Raw genomic sequence first — 20,067 nt, 5'->3', positions numbered from 1 at the left:
GTGTCCCAGGAGAGTGCTATGGCAATGAAATCATTGTTTAGGATAGCTCTCGCCAGGTGCATTTTCCTTAGTAACTGTTAACTCCATTTAGTTTTTATAACTGATCTTTCCCATCATGTAACATTCTGAAAATGTAAAATGATCACGTGGATAAACAAACAAAAAGATGGAAAACTAAACAAGTCAGTCAAAACCAGAGATATTAATAGAAAGGAACCAGATTTCTAGTTTGATTGGGAAGTTTTATAAGAGTCTGTGCTTTTTAAACAGCCATTGCAAAAATAAATAGTTTTTCTAATATTAACATTGAAACACGAGGGGCATGAGATGGCAAATGTGAATGCCCCCAATTTCCACATTAATTAAAAAAGTTTTCCAAATTCAGTTGTACGTTCATTTACATTATTTCAAGGAGATCAGTTTATAATTTTAGGGCTCATTTCTGCACTTGCTACTCAGGCAGCACGCCCCAGTGAAGCCAATGGGGGTTTTGCCTGCGTAGGAAGTGCAGGAAAGGCCGTAAACTAGACAAATGACAGCCAAGAGCACTTCACATTTACCTGTCAATCTGCAAAGGCTCAAATGTAAAACACAGTGTGCAAAGTTGTGTCCATAAAAGGTCACATAAATTCCTTTCATGAAATCTAACACAATCAGCTATGCTGCCTATATTCAGCTATTGTCATGGCTAGGTTTTATTTATGTTGAGATTTTATACTAAGAAAAGAAGAGTCTTATATAAAGGACAAATTATGCGTATCCTTTTATATAACTCTATACATTAATCCCTGGTACTCTAGTTAAGTTAGACCAGAGATGAATCTGGACCATTCTGTTTAATTATGCCTACAGCTATTTTTCATATGCATTTTTCCATACATAATGTTATTCCACAACACCAAGACTGTGATCCCTGGTTTTCCTCTAACTGACAGTTCACTGAGAGATCAACAAGCTGCCGGGGAGAATTTATCATCCAAAAAGATACATACTTCTCTTGAATTATACTGGCCACTAGTTGTTACTTGTGGAACATTGTAATACACTATACCCAACACATCCCCTTTTATCAGACATATGATTAAAGGATAATAATCATCACTGGTTTTCCTTGCATTTGTTAACTTTTGTATTTCTTAAATACGTCACCCCCTACATGGAATTCCAAAATATTAACACACAAAGAATCTTGAAATGATGCAGGTTTAATTTCTGAACATGGATACACAGATTTGTAACCTCACTTTCATGAGTTCACATTTCTGATGTCCAAGAACTTCAGTACACATTTTGTGACAGCAGATCTGCAGAAGGGATGGGAAAAGATACTTTAAAGGTATCTCTAAGGTCAGAAACAGCCCTGATATAGAGGCACAGTGTTAGAGTTGATGGTTAGAGGTATGTTATAAAAGTGGATGGTTAGAACTATATTATATAAGTGGATGACCAAACCATATCTTCATAGCCAGTGGGTGCTGGTCCTATATATGTACAATTAATGGTTCAGTGGGAACTTTAAAAGCCATTAGGTTAAATGCTGTCTCCACTCATCTCTTCCCTTGGGTATAAAAGGCCTTACACACAATGAAACTGCCATGGTTACACTGCTTGGAGGGGACAAACTACAAAAAGACCACATAGGTGGACTCTACTTTCATATGCTTCTCTCCAGGGAGGTTCAGAGAATGGCAGGGGGCAGCCACATGACACAAACTCTCATAGTTATCAGCAGGTCATGACACAGGTCCATAGGGCTAAACAGCCTACACAGGGGCATCAGACACTAAACATCCTAGGACTAATTACATAAAATATATTGGTATTTTGATGGGCTACCACTGAAAAGCCTCTATGATACATTTATGGAGAGCATTTGGGGGGTTACATTCTAGTGGCTGCCAGTATATAATAACTAGGGCCCTACCAAATTCACAGTCCATTTTAGTCAATTTCACGATCACAGGATTTTAAAAATCATAAATTTAATGATTGCAGCTATTTAAATCTGAAATTTCACAGTGTGGTAATTGTCGGGGTCCTGACCCAAAAAGGAGGTTTTGGGGGGTCGCAAGGTTATTGTAGGGGGGGTTGTGGTACTGCTACCCTGACTTCTGCACTGCTGCTGGCGGCAGCGCTACCTTCAGAGCTGGGCAGCTGGAGAGTGGCAGCTGCTGGCTGGGAGCCCAGCTCTGAAGGCAGCAATGCAGAGGTTAGGATGGCATGGTATGGTATTACTACTCTTACTTCTGTGCTGCTGCTGGTGGGACACTGCCTTTAGAGCTGGGTGCCAAGCCAACAGCCGCCGCTCTCTGGCTGCCCAGCTCTGAAGGCAGCACAGAAGTAAAGGTGGGGATACCGCAACCCCCCTAAAATAACCTTGCAACCCCCCTGCAACTCCCTTTTGGATCTGACCCCCAATTTGAGAAATGCTGGTCTCCCCCCATGAAATCTGTAGAGTATACGGTAAAAGCACACAGAAGACCAGATTTCACGGTCCGTGACACATTTATCATAGCTGTGAATTTGGTAGGGACCTAATAACTTACCTTAAGTGACTGTCGTCCTATGTCCACCTTTAGATGTGAGCACAGCAGCCGGAAATGAACTGCGTTTACAGGGAGAAAGTGGAGTCTGAAGTAGAAGGATTTTTTAAATTTTGCAATTCTACTCTGAAAAGTGACTTTGTAAAAGTGGCATTGGAGAAGTCTGTATCTCTCAATGAGTCCATATACAACTCTCTTGGTTTCAAAGTAAAAATATTGTTGTTTTTTCCTAACTTGCAGCTCTGCAAACTTAGCCTGGGGGATCTGAGGGTCAAGCTGGAGTCTTTCCTTTTAATATATCATCACCAATAATAAAGAGCCTGCTGTCCTAATTATGTCCTCAATAACACCTGTGCAACTATATTATCTTCATGCCATGTCCTCAGTTACTACTATGCAGACTTACTGAAAAGAAATCAGACTCTAGTCTGCATTCCTTGCATACCTAAAATTCCTATGGACGTCTATGCGAGTGAACAAGGAGTATAGGATCAGACATGAGCAAAGCTATTTAGTATAAAAGCACTGTTTGTCGTTACACACAGGTGTCAGTATAACCCACACACCTGGGTGTGATGTTGTGGTCCCATCTAGTGGCACCGAGACCACTTAGAGAGAGAGATTAATGAGTTTGCTCTAGAGACTAACAGGCAGTTGGCTTTTAGCTCATGCCGTAGAGGCTCATGCACTAAGCTCCAAAGGTCCCCTGTTCAATCCCGCCCACCAGCGACTGGGGTATGCGTGGGCATTACATCAGCAGCCCAGACACTTGAAAATGCCACATCAATTATCCTTAAAAAAAGAAACTTGCCATCCTGCATTACCAGGGCCGGCTCCAGCATTTCTGCCACCCCAAGCAAAAAAAAAAAAAAAAGCCGTGATCGCAATCGTGATTGGCAGCGGCAATGGGGGGGGGGGGGAAGCCGCGATCGGCGGCGGCAGTTCAGCGGCAGGTCCTTCGCTCCTAGAGGGAGTGAGGGACCTGCCACCCCCAAATTGCCACAGGTGCCGCCCCTCTCCCTTGGCCGCCCCAAGCACCTGCTTGTTAAGCTGGTGCCTGGAGCCGGCCCTGTGCATTACTAACATTAGAACTACTCTACTGTGTAAACAGTTGTGGGGGGGGAGCTTAATGATAAAATGACCTCTTGTGCCCTCTTTCGTACCTGTATCCTTTACACATAACAGTTTCTTTCTAATGCCTCAGTATCTCCCGTTTGCAAATAGATTTCACACCATTCTGCTTAAAATTCCCTTCTCTATTGTCTTGGAGTATCAGAAGAGGAAGTGACAGTCAGAGCCATCTCTCTTTTTGGAACAGCAGGGGCCAACACTCATACCCCAGAAGTTAAGGTGGCAGCTGGGAGCTTCCCTAGTACTTATTTTAGCATCCATGGTGTAACTGCTTGAATGCGTGGGCTGGGCCCACTGCACTTCTGCCATGCATAGCGTCCTCCACTAGGTTGGTGGTGGAGGTCCTCAGAGCACTGGGTCTTGGAGTGATTTCCACACTGAGATGCACAGAAGCAGTTCATGCTGCTCAGAACTATTGTTTCAGGCTCTCTGCAAACTCAGGTAGACACCACTGTATTGGTTTCACTTGGTTTCCATTTTTAAGTTTTCCTTCCAATCATAGGTCTATTTTTAATGTAATCACATAAGTTCAGGATTTTTTTTAATGTAATCACATAAGTTCAGGAGCTGGAGCCCTAGACACAGGCCTATAGTGCTTATGCCTTAGTCCATCACTGAGCATATGATCCTTCCTTACTTATGGCTGTATTTTTCAGTTCTTTCTTCATCTGCATTGTTTTTTAAAATGCCTAATATTTTCCAAGAGATAGCAGAGGAGAGATTTTGGTATACATTAATTTATATTTCTGTATTCCCTATTTCCAATCCATTGCTTTTACTATTTGATTTTATCTCTGGCAGATACTTTAACAAAATATTAACGGGGAGTGGACACAAGTTATTAATAAATGGATATTAGTGCATAGGTAAGATGCTGGATTAACCTCCAGGAGAATGGGGTGCTCTGTTTAACTACAGAATGGCTACAGTTCTGACAAGAAGCAGTGCAAGCTTCTCAGTGCATCCTACTGTACCTCAGACCTAGCTTAAAGAGGAGATAGTAGGATTTTTTTGTTTTGGTTTGTTATTCTACAAGACCTATTCCATCCCTGTCCTCCGGGCCAAGACTGCTATCAAGCATGCCAGTTGGTTCCAATTGTTGTAGTGATTTTGTAATGTAAACATCTGTTTACTGGAAACTGGCATGAGATTAGCACATTTATTTCAAATAGACCAAGCAGCCATCAGATGATAGTGAGTTCCAGTCACTACCAACCTGGACTGGATTTGAACAGCAACACAGAGGTAAAGCTCTCTCACACAGGTATCCCAAGGTACACTCCACTTTTAAAGAGCACTGTATTAATGTTTTGTCCCCAATATTTTTTAATGAACAATGTCTCTGCTGTGAGATCAGAAATTCTGTAATTTCCTATTAAAAACATATATTTGTAACCATTAACTAATGAAGTAATATCACGGAAGGCTGCTCTTGCATCCAAAGAAGTGAGGTTTTTACTCACGAAAGCTTATGCCCAAATAAATCTGTTAGTCTTTAAGGTGCCACCAGACTCCTTGTTGTTTTTGTAGATACAGACTAACATGGCTACCCCCTGATACTGCTCTTGCCTTGTCACTTTCCGCATGTGAGGCAGTCCAGTTAGAGTATGCGTGCTATCTCCAGAAGTTAGCAAATCCAAATGCTGATTATGGTTCCTGATTCTGTTTTACCAAGAACTTCTTGTCATGGGAACTTTTGTATTACTTACCTGATCAAAATCAATAGGAGCTTCTGGGTGCTCAGCACTTCTGATAATCAGACCATTTATTTAAATACCTATATACATGGTCTAAGTTTAGGCCCCCATTTCTGAAAATTTTGGCCCAAGTGAAAAAATATACTCAGGTACTTCTGCACTGCCTGTAGATCTGTGGCACAGTGATCCCGGTGGGACACATTCACAGCACATATTAGTACCCCACACTATAATTAGCAAAATGTGTCTCACTGCCTGTAAGAGATAACTGAGAAAGCCTTGATAACAGTGTTGGCCTGATCCCTACACAGCTTATAATTTTTCCACTGAGCAGCAGAGATCAGTAAAATGTTTTAATTATATATTTCCATTTAGCATACTGTTGCAATAGATAAGATTGTGTGTGTATGTGTCAGCCTTTCCATTATAAATGTCTATTCCCAAGGGGGTAGACATCCACAATAAAAGTTCACATCATGATGAAACTTGACATAGAAGCATTTTGTTTTTTAATCAAATTGATTTAAAAAAATTGTAGTTAAAAGGGCTTGAGCCAACCTAAACAGCCTTCAGAGCTGCCAGCACATGAAAGCTCCCTGTATTCTGAAGGAATGGAGGCTACTCATGGTTCTTCAGAGAAATCCCCTCTTTCAGCAACTGAAGAATGCCTGATCAGGACTCTGCACTTCCTCCTTCTCCAGATAAGTGTTTGCCACAATATCACTGTTCAGAATTACTTCAGTGAACTTTCTCAGGAAGTCCTAGAGTCATCCTTTTATGGGAGTAAGCACTTTACTAGCTGATCCCACACCAGTCATCCAGCCAATAACTTTAGATGGACCATAGCCCAGAGTTTACTCTAAAGGGCATTTCTACACTTATCTCCGGAGCGATCACTCCAGCGGGGGTCGATTTATCGTGTCTTCACCAAGCGCTCTCTTGTTGACTCTGGTACTCCACCGGAGTGAGAAGCGTAGGCGGAGTCGATGGGGGAGCATCAGCAATCGACCTACCCCCGTGAAGACACTGCGGTAAGTAGCTCTAAGTATGTCGACTTCAGCTATGCTATTTTCATAGCTGAAGTTGCGTAACTTAGACCGACTTAGCTCACCCTCCCCGACCCCCCCATTGTAGACCAGGCCTCAGGCTCTTCCCTAGTTGACAGGTCTAGCCCCAGAGTCAGCAAAGAAGAGCCATTTATATTAGCCACTTAGTTTCTTTGTTATTGTTCCAGTTTTTGTGAGGAACAAGCAGTTAGAAACTGCTGCTTTACCCTCTTAAGCTCTCCATAGCTTTCCTCCTACTCTGATGCGGGGGCTTCGGAGGGCTTTAGTCCTACTAACGCTATGTCTGATTCCCCACACAAATGCATCATTGCTCCCTCTCATAGCTTATTGATTCCTATTTTTGTGTGCCGGGACATGGTTATGTGAATAACTAGGTGAGAGTGGTTTTATAAAACCAATGTTTTTTTTAGGAAAGGTCATTAAACCGAATCATTGTCTGAGAGAATGTTCAAGGGAAGACGGGTGACGTTATTGCATACGAGGTGTCAACTAAGGTTTTATTGTCATTTGTTTAATTTTTCTGGGCTGTGATTGGCTGAAATTCATCTCGGAGATTATAAATTTAACTCTCTAACTGGCTCGTGATGGTGCAAACCTGTTGAGTGATAATAAATAACTGCTTGACTGGACTTTTTTCAACAGCTCACATGACGCAAAACACCCCATTCATAAGCAACCTCACGTTACTTGATCATGACAATTTCTGAAACAAAACCATGGTCAGCCATCTGTGGAGAACAAAACACAATCCTCCCAGCAAGTCAAGTAACTACATAACCATCAGAATGAAAGGGAGGGAAAATCCCTGTGCAGTACAAGCTCTATAAAAGCCAGAATCTCAGCTGGGGTAAATGGCTGGGCCTCAGTGGGATTACTCCTGTGCTTAACATTAGGTATGTGCATATGTAACCCATGCCTGCTTGATGTGGCACTCTGTCCCCCTCTCATGGTGGCTAGACCACTAGAGATTGATGAGCCTGCTACAGGCTTGGCTAAGAGGAATATGCTTTTAAGCTCGGGCAGTACAGGCTCATGCATTAAATTGTGGTTAAGTTCAGACAGCGGCAATGTTGCTGTAATACAGTGGCTAGACTTACATAATCATCAGTAGTTCTAACACAATAACCACCCTTCCACAAAGGCTATCAGTATGCTCGGAAACAAAGTAGAGACAAGGTTACTAATAGCCTTTGCTACAAGAGCTGGTTTAAAAAAAAGTGTGTTTTGTGAATTTTTAAAAAATGGAAAATTTGGAATTTTCAAATTTTTTCACAAAATGTTTCATTTTTCAATGTAAAATTGTAATGAGGTTTTTAAAAAAATTGAAAAGTTTAAACTGTTTTCTCTCATTCTTTTACCTTTTCTCTCACTGGAAAAAGGAGCAAACAGTGACAGAAAATCGGATTTTAATCAAAAAATAATTTGTAATCAATATATATTAACTAACAGCCACTGAAAAAAAAATCAAACTTACTAAAATATGTTAGACCCCCCAAATGGACTTTCTTGTTGATGGACATGCACTCATTTAACTTTCTTCTACTATCCTCTTTTGGAAGAGCAACTAGACATGACATACATGCTCCCTGTGCAGATGCTTAGATATCAAGGGACAAAAGCTCTGATACAGGTTTTTAAAATTACACCTTGATGGAGAGATGAGTGGTTGTTCTTGTAGGAAACATCTCCTTCACCTCTTGCACCTCTAGAATGTGAGATACTCAGGCCCATAATCTCAAAGCTATTTATGTACCTAACTCCCATTGATTTCAAAGGGAGTTAGGAACATAAATACCTTTGAGGATCTGGACCTGAGTGTCTTATTTACTAACTGGATTTTATTCCTGCAGGTCTTAAGGAAATTCTTAGATGTGATCTACACTTAAAATTTAGGTCAACATAGCTGTGTCATTCAGTGTATGAAAACTCCATACCCCTGAGCACTGTAGCTATGCCAGCCTAACCCCCCGGGGCCAGTGTAGACGCAGCTACATCAATAGAAAAACGCTTTCATGGACCTAGCTACCATCGCTCAGGGAGGTGATGTTCCTACAGCAACTGGGAAAAATCCTTACATCAGTGTAAGCTGTGTCTACTCTACAGGGTTATGCTGACATAGCTGTGGTGCTGTAGCTATGCTGGTGTAGTCCACTAGAGTAGACAAGGTGTCAGGCTAGAGAGGCTGTGGCAGGAGAGGCTGTAGTCATTCTGAGTTCTGGATCTTTGTGGTAAATTAAGCTGTCCTAGTTAAAGACATTATCAAAAGTTTCTTAAATTTCTACAGAAGAATTTTTTACCGTGAACCAATTTCTTACACCCTGCTCCTTGTGCAATCAGTGGGAACTATATTTTCACTATCCAGATGGCTACAACACCTCTGACAGCCTCTGAGAAGAGATTACTACATAGTGTGGCTATTTGCAACCAGGAGTATCATTTTATTACAGTGAGAAACCATGGGGACCATTTATCTTTGACCCTTGGGAACAATACTCCTGTGGCACTGAAATATGAGTTGACAATTTCCCATTACGGAAAGCAGTGTATTTAAATATTGTCTGTTTTCTGCAATGTCCTATTATAACATTACTATGTCCTTGGCTCGTTCATGTTTTATTTTGCAACATGCCTAATTGCTTCCAGAAAGCTTTAATTTGATTTTTTTTTAAACATTAAATCTTCATGTCTTTCTGCACAGTCATTTCTACTATAGCCCCTTATGTGCTTGTATGTAAACCCCAAAGAGACATGATTGATGGTTATATATAGTCTAACTTTAATGGAAGAATTTGTTCTTACCTGATCATTCCTTTTCAGGTATTCCACATCCACCAGTCATCACCTTGAGCTTTTCTATGTCTAAGGCATATAGCAAACCTGATTAGACTTGTCAAGGACTGGCAGGTGGCTCAGCTCCACGCCCAGAAAATCCCACCAGTGAAAATTCCAGAGCTGTGAATACACTAAACGAGCTAGTTTACACTTAAATATTAGAACAACATAAATTCCGTGCATTGCAGAGACAAGACAGAGAAATATATCTTTATAAAGAGACACAAAAAAGATCTTGCTGTTTTTGAGAAATCAGACTGATGGACTTGGGAACCTGAAGAAAGGAAAGTATCAGTTAAGAACAAATTCTTCTTTCTCCTGCATTCCCTTGGGCATGTAAAAAGTAACGAGTGATAATTCTCTTAAAATGTACTGTGTATAAATATTGATGCTCCACAGGATGATAACGTAAATGATTGTTTTACCAAGGAACCACAGTGTGCAGTAAATACCCTTCTACCCAAGACACCATCCGCCACTATTTGCAAATTTAGCTTGGTGGTGTTTTCTAAAGGAGCAGGCTTGATTGGGAGGCTTCTTTGCAAATATCCTCATAGAGAGAGATTGGATTGTGCATAACCCTTTAGCTAACACATCCCCATGCAGGCCTATGATGATTTATTCAAACAGCAAACCTATTGGTCTTATTCATAGGAATGAGCTTTCCCCTTTCCCATCCCGGAAACAAGGCTTGACAAATAGGGAGACAAGGTATAGTAACTCCTCACTTAACGTTGTAGTTATGTTCCTGAAAAATGCGACTTTAAGCCAAACGATGTTAAGCGAATCCAATTTCCCCATAAGAATTAATGTAAATAGGGGGGGATTAGGTTCCAGGGAAATTTTTTTCACTAGACAAAAAACTATATATTATATAGATATACACACAGTATACGTTTTAAACAAACAATTTAATACTGTTCACAACAATGATGATTGTGAAGCTTGGTTGAGGTGATGAAGTTAGAGGGTGGAAGAGGGCGGGATATTTCCCAGGGAATGCCTTGCTGCGAAGCTAAATGATGAACTAGCACTAGGCTGAGTCCTCAAGGATTAACACATTGTTGTTAATGTAGGCTCACACTCTACAAGGCAGCACAAATGGAGCAGGAGGGGAGATAGCATAGCAGACAGAGACAGACACACACCTTGTGTGTGGGAGAGAGACAGAAATGCACTGCCCCTTTAAGTAAACTGACCCATTCTTAAATGCATTCTCTTTTTAGTGGATCAGGAAGTTGAGCCAGCAGCTGCTGACCCAGGCTCTCTCTGTCCCTCCCTCTGTGTCCCCACCCTGCTCTATATGGAGAAGGAGTAAGCGGGGTGTAAGAGCAGGGGGAGACCCTGACCTTAGCCCCCTTCCTCCCCCGCTCCCGCACAGCAAGCAGGAGGCTGGGGGAGCAGCTCCAAGGCAGAGGGCAGGAGCAGCACATGGCAGTAGGGGGAGAGATAGCTGCAATTGCTAGCCTGCTAGGCAGTTGCGGCACAGAGAGCTTAGGGGAGCGGGGAGCTGATAGGGGGGCTGCCAGTCCACCCTGGTTCCAAGCCCCCACCAGCTAGCTGCAACAGGCTGCACTTCCTGCAAGCAGTGGACAAAGCAGGCGGCTGCCAAATGACATTAGAGGGGAGCATTGTGCAACTTTAAAAGAGCATGTTCCCTAATTGATCAGCAACTTAACAACAAACAAGGTTAACCGGGATGACTTTAAGTAAGGAGTTATTGTAGAGGAGAACAGGCCTCACATTGTTGGCTCTCCCTGCTGGGTCTACAGCCTTGGGGATTCACTCCTTACCTCAAGAAGTATTCCCATTTGCTGCAGAGTATCAAACAGGTAAGTGTTTGTTTAATGATACCAGCTGGTACCATTAAATAAATTGACAGGTGCTCATTTGCTGAACAAACACTGTATATTCAAAAGCACAAAAGTGATTTATTTTGGTTTATCTTTTTTAAAAAATAAGTGATCATGGCAGATGCTTTTTATTTGTTTTGGAGTTTTTTGTCTTTGGGGGGATTTTTTTGTTTGCTTTATGCTTCAAACAGAATTTAGGAAAGCTAAACTAAAAAGAGGTGTTTTACTAAGCAGGACTGTCTGAAAATCAATAAAAGACTGCACAAGCATACGCACAAAAGGATGGACAATAATATATGTTGGAAACATACATTTAGTTCTGACTCACAAAGAACTCTCACCACATGAATGACTTCTTTGCAGTCAGATTTGACCGATCAGGGTCAGTTTGTGCATAATTTTGTCTGACTCACTTTTGCAGTTATACAGCGCCAGCTCCATCTCTTCAATATATAGCATAATTGGGACGTGATGGGGGGGAGTGTAGAATAAGGCCCTTGTATCTCAATGACAGAGGCTGCTGAAGCAACATGCAATAGTAAGGAATGATAATGATGGCCACTATGACAGCTTAGAGAAGTGATTTGGGGGCAGGGGACCCATAAGTTACAAGGCCAGAAGGGACCTAGCCCGACCTCCTGTATAACACAGGCCATAGGACTTACCTGAATAAATTCCTGTATGAACTAGAGCATATCTTTCAGAAAAACATCCAATCTGGAGATAAAAATTCCAGTGATGAAGAATCCATGACAACCCTTGGTGAGTGGTTCCAATATTTAAATTACCCTCACTGTTAAATTTGCACCCTATATCCAGTCTGAATCTGTCTAGCTTGTCAACTTGCAGTCATTGGATCTTGTTATACCTTTGTCTGCTAGATCCCTTTCAGTTTGGGATAGTCCTGCATTTTGTAAGGTGAATATGTAGATCTCATTGTTTAAATCTCCTGAAGAAATGGTCGGTGCCTACAAGGCTTCTTTTACTTCTTTCAGCAGTATCTTACAGTTGGTACATCTGCAGAGGCTGGCAGCTATATACAGAACTGTGGGTGAGTGGTTCTATTCCTACCCCAGTGATCCCAGAGGATGGCACTGGGCAGCTCAGCATCTGCAGGCATCTATTCCATCACTCCTCCTGTTTGTGAATGTGAGGCTGCCTCAGTGTGTGAAGGGGAGAATGAAGGGATAATTTGGACTGCAGCTCCATCATGTGTCAACATTCAGTCAGCTCACCTCCTTACAGTTACATTGAGACAATGAACATCAGGCTCTCCCTCCCATTAATTCCATTCCTTCAGCCTTCTCTCTTCACTCATGTGTGCTCTCTTCATATGCATTGACCTCCCTCATGCAGCAGTCTCCTCTCCTCCTCTAAATCTCTCAAACACCCATTTATTAGGGTTGCTGTTTCCTCACTAGTCTCTGCTTATTGTAACAGGCGGCGTACATGTGACAATTCCCTGGAAGTCATAATGTGAAAATCTATTCTATTCCTTCCTCACTTCTCTGTTCTTTGTATTGCTCCTGGACACACACATTTGTCATATTTCAGTTGTCTAAAGTAGCATGCTTGGCTGTGGCTCTCAAAAACTCCATGATTTCAAGTTTGGTAGTAGTGAGATGTCTGATGGCCAGAAATGCTCTGAAAGCAAAATATGAAGTAGGCTGGCACCCACATTCTGCAATCACTTTAGTTTCACTAAGGACAGAAGGGAAGAAATATGTTTAAAAACCCTAAACCTTTGCTTGTGGGTCATTTAAATTTGTTAATTGTGTGACTAAGTCTTATACGAATAGGCAAACAATAGATATTTTACAAACTGAAAAAAGAATGACTGGGTACAAGTTTTTCCCCGAAATAAAAAAAGTTACTTTTCTGGGATATTTTACTATGAAGGGTTCCTCCTACAAGAAGACATGCACCTTGTTCAATTACATTCCAATTCTTTTCCATCAGCTACAGCATCTATCCGACTCTGGCTACAAAAATGCTGTTTTGTTGCTTTGCTGGTGCAATTATGAACACTATGATGCCTTTCTATTGTTAAATGAAGTATAGCAGTAGGTAACAGCATTTAAAAAAAAAAAAAATCATCTCCACGCTGTTGAGTCCTGCCCCACTCACCTATAACATTGCTCATAAGCCAACACCATTCATTCTCTAATGGTAGGTGTCTGTACTACAATAGGGAACAATTTGACCTATACTTCATTAGTAACCAAAGTCCTAAGTGTCTACTATTGTAAAACCACTGTAGCTGCATTAGTCAGGGGAATTGTTCTGGATGTACACCTGGAAAACTGAGATCAGACTCTATATTACTGTCCTGGACTTTCCTCCTTCAGATTCATTTATTACTTTACCCTATACCAAAACCCAGTATTGCTACTAGTTGTGAACATGACAACAAGAACCAAGTAGTTTACAGTTGACTGCTTTGATTTACCGTGATCAGTTTAGAAGCAGACTTGTTCAGTTTGAGATTATAGAAGTCATAAAATGAATTGATTTCTGCTCATTTCAGCAGCAGTAAGAGAAACGCTTATCAAGTATACACATGAGCAGGGCAAGTACACAGAAATAAGCTACAGAATTTCATGAAATAGACAAACATGGGGTTTTACTAAGTGGTGTTTTTTAAGAAAAAGCACCAAGACAACCAACCAGAGATGTGAATTTAACCGAAAAGAGTTCCCGCCATCACCACCCGCACATAAAAAATTATATATAAAAAAATATTCCATAGGTATACTGTATTCCCTTGCAGGCTCAATGATGCTGTCTTAGCTTGGTGAAGCAGTGAAAGGAAAGCTGCTTTACTGTTATTTTAAAACATAGGAAATTCTACTCCTCCTGCAATATCTCAGTTTCTAGATACTTTAAACATGTTATTTTAAAACCAAGAAGCTTAACATATGGCTAATTAAACCTTCCAACTTGAAAATGTTATTCATTTCTGACCAAAGATATAGTTAGACTAAAAACTTGTTATTGATTAGAGGATTTCATTTTTCCTGTAAATTACTGTAAGGTCTAACTAGCTTAGACTTCAATTAAACTAGAAATCAAAGTTAGACACTTCACATTTTCTCCTGTTTTCAAAACACTTCTTTTACACTTTTTACTGAACTCTTCCTTTCTTGCAATTTATATGCAAGATGAGTTCTGCTTAAGCAGAGCACATACCATAATGAACAGAGTTAGTCACACTTAATAAATATATATTCATTGTTAGGAACCTGAACTCTAAGTATGTAGAATGTGTTAAGATTCCCAGATTACACAAAAATCATGTAAAAACTGCTTTATTGGTTGCAGTTAACATGTTACAATAAATATTGATCCCAAACATGAAATCAACCATTTATGACAAGGACAAGCAAGATCCTTGAAGAATTACATGAAATTGGATAAGGAGATGGTAATTAAGGAGGCATCTTGTAAACTGGAATCATTTCATTTTCTTGGGCATTGCAGCTACAAACAGCTCATAAACAGCATAGCATGTTCCTGAAATGGAAAGAGAAAAGATTAAGTTTACAGAAAGATACACATACAAACTGAGCTGCAAGTTAGCCTTTGTTTTGCAAAATCTCATTCTTTGAGTATATAGGATCCAATTAAGAGACAGACCTGACCTAAACCTCACAGCAAGTGAGGGCCTCAAGTCGAGCTTCATTTGAAGCACTGAAAAGCTTTTACCAATGAAATTTTACCTTTGCTTCTTTTTTCAGGAGCAGCTTTAAGGTATTTTTTTTTTTAAATAAAGAAAACATTTGAAGTTGTATCTATATGTGGTGAGTACTCCTAACAGACAGGTTAAATCAGGCTTTCAGCAGATAGGTTGAAACTGAAACAAAGCTTAAAGTTTTTAATTTATGCTGTACTAACACTTTTCTTGGCCTTATTATGGAGTGCATTTAACATATTTTACACATACACAATTGTACAAGAGACTTGCCATTCACATTTTAAAAGACGACTACTTTTCAGGTTACCCAAGAAACATAACTGTTTAATAATACAGTTTTCTATCAAACCTTACCAAAAACAGTTAGACCCATGGTGATCATATACAGCACACCATCTGATAGTCCACCCTTAAGATGCACTGGCATTCCATTATCCTCCTAATAGACATAAAAAAAAAACCAGGAACATGAATAATCTTGTGTGCATGCTGTTTTTAAGTTATTCATTTTAGATATTCTAAATTTACCAAATTTACAAATAATTCATTTTTGAGAGCTGGGTAGCCATATCATTCTTTCCAAATACTGTTAGTTTTCATTGTTCTTGAAGAATCCTTTCTAGCCAGTATGTTCCAACATATTTTTTAAGTCAATAACTTAAAGAGTCAATCTTGTCCTTCAAGTTCTTTTTATTTTTTGCACCAAAAGTTAGATACTACATTCTGATGTTAAGGTTATTTGGAAGTTGCAAATCTCAGCGTCTTTCATTCCATTATATCAATACGTTATGTTAATATAGCATCTTTCATCCACAAAATAAGCACTACCTAAGTATTTACAAAACAATGAGGAGTCCGGTAGCACCTTAAAGACTAACAGATTTATTTGGGCATAAGCTTTCGTGGGTCAAAAAGCACTTCTTCAGATGCATGGAGGCCTAAGTATTTGTTTTCACCCACACATGTTCTACTTTTTATTTGTTCTAGGAACACACTTTTCCTATTTGGAACTATTTCATTTATCCCATCAGAAGGCTATTTCAAGAAAGTGAAACAAATTCATATATTTTAAACCATGTAGCACTATCACTCAAGCAGTCAGATTGTACAACAGTTGACAAGTCTAAAGATGCACCTTTTTCCATGTACAGAGCACTTCAGTAATATGAACACTACTCTTAGTCAATTTGAAATATATTAGTTTTACAAGTTAGTCCCAATTTAAAATGTGAAAGTAGATCTTTTCTCTTCTTATTCCTCTAAACTATCTAATTAAATGCTATAATCAAACTACATAAATATCAATACATTCTATCAAAATCTTTTCTATTGCAATAAAATTACACATTGATCATGCCTATTCAATACCTGAAAAAGCTTCTGCTTCTCTGGAACTCTGTTTGCAATTTGTCTGCGTGAAGCAGTGCTTATGGTCCTCTGGGAAATTTGCCGAAGAGCCTACAGTTAGAACATATAGTATTTAAAAAAGGCAGTTATACTTATCCACAGAGAAGTGAAAAAGAGTTTTCCTAACTATTTACAGCTTACACATATTTCTAAAATTACAATGCTGAGGGAGTCTTAGCTTTCTGAAACTTGGGAAATGTGTAATACTAAGATCAATCAACTGGAGGACTCAAGTTTTATAGAAGAGATTCACAGTTTTTTTTGGTTTTGTTTTATTTCCACTCCAACAAACTATTACTGTTTAATTGGTAAAAGCAGAAGATATAGTTGCATGCCCACTGTTCCTTCTCTTCTGTGCCAAAGATCAGGCTTATGCTGCAGCACTAAAGAAAAACAACAGTCTTGATCAGTTTCATTTTGTTGTGCTGAGTCATAAGACTATACAAGCCTAGAATCTCATTTCATTACCATAAGTCTGCAATTAGAAAAAGCTAATTGCAACAATTTTATCTTGCTCACAGCTTTCTATTAAAGTCACCTTTCAAATGATCTCAGCCCAATGTCTGATCAAAATTCATTTAGCCATTTCTGAGTTAGGTACTCAACCATTCCAGCCTTAACAATTGACCACAAATCACTGCTTACATGACAGGGGTGGAGTGACAGCCCAGCATTACAATGGCTCAACTTATTTATCTCCCAGAGGGCTCAAAGAGTGGTAATATCAACTGCACCTTGTCCCCCAAACTACCCCTGAAGTCTCAGATCTATCCTGTATTCCCTCATCTTCTTGTATATGTAGGACCTCTAAAAGAGAAGGCAAGACACCAAGGTTATGTCTACCTCACTAAACACCAAACAGCTGGCCTATGTCAGAAAACTTGGGCTGCAATGCTATTTAATTGTGATGTAAATGTTCATCTCTTTGCTACAATTCCTTTAACTTTAGTGTCTACCTTAGTTGGTAGTTTGAGACCTTGACCCAGCAAGTGCATCCCCACCAATAACCTGCCTAGATGGCTAGATTCCTCCAGGAGAATGCAGCTTACAAAGCTCAGAATTAAATGTGTGACAGATTGAGATAATGCAAGAGGATCTTGGCATAGAATGAACTTCCAAAAGAGTCATGTCCAGAATCTTCCCATCTTCAGCACATGATGCAAAATCCTCCCTCCCCTTTGATAGAGCTTTTCCACTACAGACCTTCATGTAGATATTTAATTTGCCTGGGAAACCCATCCCATAGCAATGGAGCCACTCAGAGAACCCTAACATTCATAAGCAAGGAGGGGACAATATATGCGTTTCCACTTTTAAGACTATTTTAGTCTAAAATAGTCTTAAAAGTGGAAACGCATATATTGTTCCCTACTTAACCCTTAAAAACTTGTGCCTAAGCATCACTAAGGAGGAGTGATCATTTGAAAACTTTATCTCCTGGAATCGGAACGGATTAAAAATTCACGTTAAGTTGCTCTTGCCCGTGATACTAGGGGGCAGAGTGCAGCACCCGGGGTCTGTTTCTCAAACGTTCACGTCAGCTCAACGGGCAGCTGCAGATAAAAAAGCAAAAGACGACACCGGGCTGCCTACATAAGCCCCAACTGTGGCGTTTCCTGCTGTTTGACGCTGACAGCAAGGTCGGGCGGACATCACCACGGGCTGAGGCAAGAGCCAACGTGACCTTGCTGCACCCAGCCAAGGACTTCCTCAGAGCGGCCAGCTCCCCCGGACAGCGCCGCACCGGGCCCTGGGCGGACAGCAGGGCCCCCGGAGCCGCTCACGGCGAGGGAGACGGGGCAGGGCTCCCCTGCAGCCCTCAGCGCGCCAGGCCGCTCGCTGCCCTCCGCCAGAGGCGCTCCCGGAACAGCCCACAGCGCGGCGAGGCCTGGACGGCTCCCTGCGGAGCGCCCGGGACGCTGAGGGGCAGGGGACGCTGCGGCGGGGAGAGGAGACGCGCTGGGCCGCGCTGCCCACCCGCCCGGCCCCGCTCACCAGCAGGTTCCGCAGCATCTTGGCTCCGGTCGCTTCACCTCGCACCAGGAAGCAAGGACACCGGAAGCGGAAATCGCTCGCCTGTGACTGGCACCTACGGAAACGCACGGCAAGCTATAGAGAGGCACGGGAAGTGGCTAGAGCGGCTCTACTGAACTCATAGAGCGCCGCTAGTCATGTGGTACCCGCCCTCCCGCAGCAAGCCCTCCCCCCTCGGCCGACGCCTGCGCAATGCAGGGTATAGTGTAGTGGGGCGGGAGGGGATGTTCCCTGCTACTGCCGCTACCTGAACATTCAGGATTAGTTAGAAGTCCCAAAGGCCCATCAACTTTTCCCCAACTTGGTTCACGGCTTGTTCAGGGTAAGCCCCTGGTGGGCCGTGAGACGCTTTGTTTACCTGAGCGTCCACAGGTGCGGCCACTCGCAGCTCTCGGTGGCCACGGTTCTCCGGTCCCAGCCAATGGCGCAGGCTGGGCCACTGCTTCCTGCAGCTCCCATTGGCTGGGACCAGCGAACCGCGGCCACTGGGAGCTGCGAGCGGCCGCATCTGCGGATGCTCAGGTAAACAAAACGTTTTATGGCCCGCCAGGGGCTTACCCTGAACAAGCCGTGAACCAAGTTTGGGAACCTCTGACCATTCCTGACAGGTGTTTGTCTAACCAGCTCTTAAAAAACTCCATTGATGGAGATTCCACAACCTCTCCAGGCAATTTATTCCAGTGCTTAACCACCCTGACAGGAAGTTTTTCCTAATGTCCAACTTAAACCACCCTTGCTGAAATTTAAGCCCATTGCTTCTTTTCCTATCCTCAGAGGTTGAGAAAAGCAATTTTTCTCCCTCCCCCTTGTAATAACCTTTTACATACTTGAAAACTGTTATCATGTGCCCCCTTAGTCTTCTCTTTTCCAGATGAAACAAACCCAATTTTTCCAATCTTCACTCATAGGTCATGTTTTCTAGACCTTTAAATGTTGACCTTTAATCATTTTTGTCACTCTTCTCTGGACGCTCTCCAATTTGTCCACATCTTTCCTGAAATGTGTTGCTCAGAACTGGACACAATACTCCAGTTGAGGCCTAATCAGCACAGAGTAGAGTGGAAGAATTACTTCTCATATCTTGCTTACAACACTCCTGCTAATACCCAGAATGAAGTTCACTTTTTTTGCAACAGTGTTACACTGTTGATTCATATTTAGCTTGTGGTCCACTATGACCCCCAGATCCCTTTCCGCAGTACTCCTTTCTAAGCAGTCATTTCCCATTTTGTATGCGTGCAACTGATTGTTCCCTCCTAAATGGAGTACTTTGCATTTGTCCTTATTGAATTTAATCCTATTTACTTCAGACCATTTCTCCAGTTTGTCCCGATCATTTTGAATTTTAATCCTATCCTCCAAAGCACTTGCAACCCCTCCCAGCTTGGTATCGTCTGCAAACTTTATAAGTGTACTCTCTATGCCAGTATTTAAATCATTGATGAACATATTGAACAGAATCAGACCCAGAACTGATCCCTGCAGGACCCCACTCGTTATGCCCTTCAAGCATGACTGTCAACCACTGATAACTACTCTCTGGGAATGGTTTTCCAACTAGTTTTGCCACCATCTTATAGTAGCTCCATCTAGGTTGCATTTCCCTAGTTTGTTTATGAGAAGGTCATGTGAGACAGTATCAAAAGCTTTACTAAAGTCAAGATATATCACGCCTACCGCTTCCCTCCTATCCACAAGACTTGTTACCCTGTCAAAGAAAGCTATTAGGTTGGTTTGACACAATTTGTTCTTGACAGATCCATGCTGACTGTTACTTATCACCTTCTTATCTTCTAGATGTTTGTAAAT

The 20,067-nt window shown here is 41.4% G+C and overlaps 1 protein-coding gene across 1 annotated transcript; it reads right to left on the bottom strand.

Moving 5' to 3' along the window:
- Window positions 1-14,415: 14,415 nt before the first annotated feature.
- On the bottom strand, window positions 14,416-18,328 carry LOC128834960 (cytochrome c oxidase subunit 7A2, mitochondrial). The gene is made up of 4 exons (XM_054024189.1): window positions 18,220-18,328; window positions 16,186-16,275; window positions 15,172-15,256; window positions 14,416-14,636 (listed from the first exon to the last, which is right to left on the bottom strand). The coding sequence occupies exons 1-4, from the start codon at window positions 18,235-18,237 to the stop codon at window positions 14,578-14,580; spliced, it is 252 nt and encodes an 83-aa protein (XP_053880164.1). The 5' UTR covers window positions 18,238-18,328; the 3' UTR covers window positions 14,416-14,577.
- Between the last annotated feature and the right edge of the window lie 1,739 nt (window positions 18,329-20,067).

Source organism: Malaclemys terrapin, chromosome 3 (genome assembly GCF_027887155.1).
Source record: "Malaclemys terrapin pileata isolate rMalTer1 chromosome 3, rMalTer1.hap1, whole genome shotgun sequence".
NCBI lineage: Eukaryota > Metazoa > Chordata > Testudines > Emydidae > Malaclemys > Malaclemys terrapin.
This window is presented reverse-complemented; position numbering and strand designations above follow the sequence as displayed.

What these genes read in the sequence shown, in the direction of transcription:
- LOC128834960 (XM_054024189.1), bottom strand. An exon ending in AGAAGCAGAAGCTTTTTCAG is followed by an intron (nt 15,257 to 16,185) that starts GTATTGAATAGG and finishes TATGTCTATTAG; the next exon opens with GAGGATAATGGAATGCCAGT. An exon ending in CATGGGTCTAACTGTTTTTG is followed by an intron (nt 14,637 to 15,171) that starts GTAAGGTTTGAT and finishes TTTCCATTTCAG; the next exon opens with GAACATGCTATGCTGTTTAT.